The sequence below is a fragment of the Acyrthosiphon pisum genome, chromosome X, assembly GCF_005508785.2.
Source record: "Acyrthosiphon pisum isolate AL4f chromosome X, pea_aphid_22Mar2018_4r6ur, whole genome shotgun sequence".
Taxonomy (NCBI): Eukaryota; Metazoa; Arthropoda; class Insecta; order Hemiptera; family Aphididae; genus Acyrthosiphon; species Acyrthosiphon pisum.
The window spans coordinates 69258675-69261719 of NC_042493.1; the positions used below are offsets into that span (position 1 = coordinate 69258675).

The following is a 3045-nucleotide window of genomic DNA, read 5'->3' on the forward strand; positions in this document are numbered from 1 at the left end:
GTATTGATATTTTTAGAAAAAAAAACTAAAAAAAAATGAAAACTGACAATGTCCGTAAAGAGCTCAAATAAGTCAAAATATTTGAAAATGTTATGGTGTATAGAAAATGCTAATATAAACATACAGTCAAAATTTCACGTATCTACGGTCATTTTTTTTAAAGTTACACCAAAAACCAAATTCAATTTTGTGAAAAATCGATTTTGCGTAAAAATTCCCGTTTTTCCTTAATTTTTCTTTTGTTTTTCTTGGCGCTTTTGAAAATTACTGGGAATTTTAAATTTTGACCTCCCCAATACACCAACGATATTCACTTTCCAATTGAACAAGATACTGAAGTTGAAAATCGAAGCATTATTTCGACTACTTATCGTTTACAGACAAAAAAAATAAATTAAATAAATTAAAAAAAAACACACATCATTGTAAAATCAATACATACATCGTTCTACTCAGAATCTAAAATGTATATTTTTAATAAATTGTTTTTAGTGTTGGGCAATTTATTTTTGTTGGAGCAATGTAAAATAAACATATTTATTTATTTACTTCAGAGCTTTCCAAAAAGCTGAGAATATTTGGATGTTTTAAAGTTTTCAAATGTTTCACAGCTGATTTAGCAAGTGCTGAACGGGTTTCACTTCCTGGAATGTCATCATTGATTAAAAATTCAAATATTGAAACTTCTTGTGTTGTGTTCTGTTAAAAAAATATATAATAATATGATTATTAGTAAGTTATAACATAATATAAAATATAAGGTGCTAAGTAAAGCTTATAAATAAAAGAGTTTATAGGAAGTAGGAAAATAGTCTATAAGTTGAGTATAAAAGTTAATTTGATTTTGAAATTTTGAATAGGTAATTATGTAAAATGAGATTTCTGAATAATGTATATAAATGTTAATTTTTATATATCAAAGTTGACCAACAATAAGAATCATGTGCCACACAATATAATGAAAAATAAAATGAAGAGCAGAAAAAAGAATAATACCTATTATTATACATATTAGTTAAATGTAAAGACATGAGCCGAGGTTTGCCCACCCCCGTTTATATTATACTTGGCATAATAGAATAAGTATAAAATTATTTTTAATAACATATTTTAAGTAAAATACTTAGGCTACAAAAAAAAGAAAGAAAAAATGGAAAGATTAGCTTACAGTATTACTCAAAATGTGTTTTGAGTAACCTATGTAAATAGGTAGGTTAGGTTAGGTACCTATAGATAATGGCAGGTGCTTAATTTAATTGTGTGAATAAAATATAAAAGTTAATAAATTAATTGAAAATGTATTTTTGTATGTATATACCTATTATACCTACGCAATATTAATAATGAATGAAATTAAGTATGAATTAAAATTCTTATAATTCAATATGGGTAAAATTTTACCTAGAGTGAGTAGGTAATTAATAATTAAAGTAAAAATCTTAATTATTTAAATGATTGGCATTGCTCAGCAACATTAGGTACTATAATCTTCAAATTAAAAATATTCCTATCCGGCATAATATTATTTGAGTTAAAATAGGCGCAACTAGTAAAAAATTAGATTTTTTTTATTTAACATTATAATTAAAAATTATTGATAGATTTTTGATTATAACCAGTATAATGGACTTTCAATCTTATTTAATGGTGAAAAATTATTATTTCTCCAAAATTATTCAAAGAGCACAAATATCCTGGATAATATTAGATAGGTATTTACAGATATCACTCAGCCAATCGGCGATAAAGACATATCACCTATATCCAAAAATGTCAGCGAATAATCAAATAATACAATATTTTTATTTAGAAAATCTATCAAAATTCACGTTTCACTCTTACCTTCTTTTTCCCTTTATTCAATTTCCACAGACTTTTTTCGTTGAACACATACTTCGGTGATTCACTGATTTCGTACGGAAAGTCTTTGGATGAGTCTCTTGAGAATATAGTCCACATAGTTGTAAATTACAAGGGTCTATTTTAGGATATTAAGAATATTTTAGCATTAAGAATAACTATTAGCTATTATTATATTATAGTAACGATTAGTGAACTCGAATTTAAAATAATCATTCAGATGCGTTTGACGGATAGATGATTAAAACTAGCAAAGTACAGAGACGGTTGACTACATCGAATCATGACGATCTGTTTTGTCATGCATTGAGCTAAGGAGTAATAAAATCATAACACTATTTAAATACTAAATAATACGTCTCGATGATTGATCTAACGAAATAAATTTGTCACAATTTAGGTGATAATATTATTATTTACACGATATTTTGATGTTGTTGATAACAATATTATATAATTTTGATAATACAGAATCACGCTTATCGCCGATAACAAGTTCTAGACAAGGTGGAATTAATTATTAATAATGTATATTGTATAATATTACGCTAGGTGCCTAGGTATATACATAATATACCTAATATGTACATCGTGCATAGTAATATGGTATAATATTATGATTTATGGTCCTATGGTTCTAGCCTCTAGCCTCTAGGCGAAGAATAGACAATATTATTGTATTATCAATTTTACGTAAATATTTACGTCATTATAATAAGTAAGTATATATATTATAATTGAGTATTTAATATAATATTATAATATTATGAAGATTTTTTTTTTTTTCAATCTACAATAAGTATAAGCTATAAACACAAATAATTTTAATTTTTATAAGAATTTACTAACTGAGCCGCCCGGCGATGCCCGTCCGAAATATTTGTTTTATTTTTATAATACACACTACCATACTAATATAGGTACCTTAGTACCTACCTATCTACTAATTATAATAACCAAATAATGGCAACCCCGAACCCCCAAAAAATATAATTTTTTATGAGTTGAAAAAAATGCATGTACAAAATAACTTTTAGTAAGTACTATAAACACACTTTAAGTCTCAAGGAATTTATTGATAGGTATAACTTTTTATTGAAAACAGTCTAGTAGTTTTTTAGTTTAAAGATATAGGTACCTAATATCATTGTTTAAGAAAAACGATTCTGAGCGAAGACGGTCTAA

General features: G+C 25.8%; 1 protein-coding gene across 2 annotated transcripts in view; it reads right to left on the minus strand.

Annotated features, from left to right (window-relative positions):
- The window catches only part of LOC100161775 (N-terminal kinase-like protein), a 13283-nt gene extending 11013 nt beyond the window's left edge, over nt 1-2270 (minus strand). The window contains exons 1-2 of one of the 2 annotated variants that reach the window (XM_001949404.5): nt 1843-2269; nt 550-699 (exon numbers count right to left, since the gene is read on the minus strand). In XM_001949404.5, coding sequence (XP_001949439.2) covers nt 550-699; nt 1843-1959 — 267 coding nt within the window. In that variant the 5' untranslated portion in view covers nt 1960-2269. Of the gene's footprint in view, nt 1-549; nt 700-1842 lie in introns of both variants that reach the window. The other variant, XM_029488775.1, reaches the window with a different exon arrangement.
- Nucleotides 2271-3045: the final 775 nt, after the last annotated feature.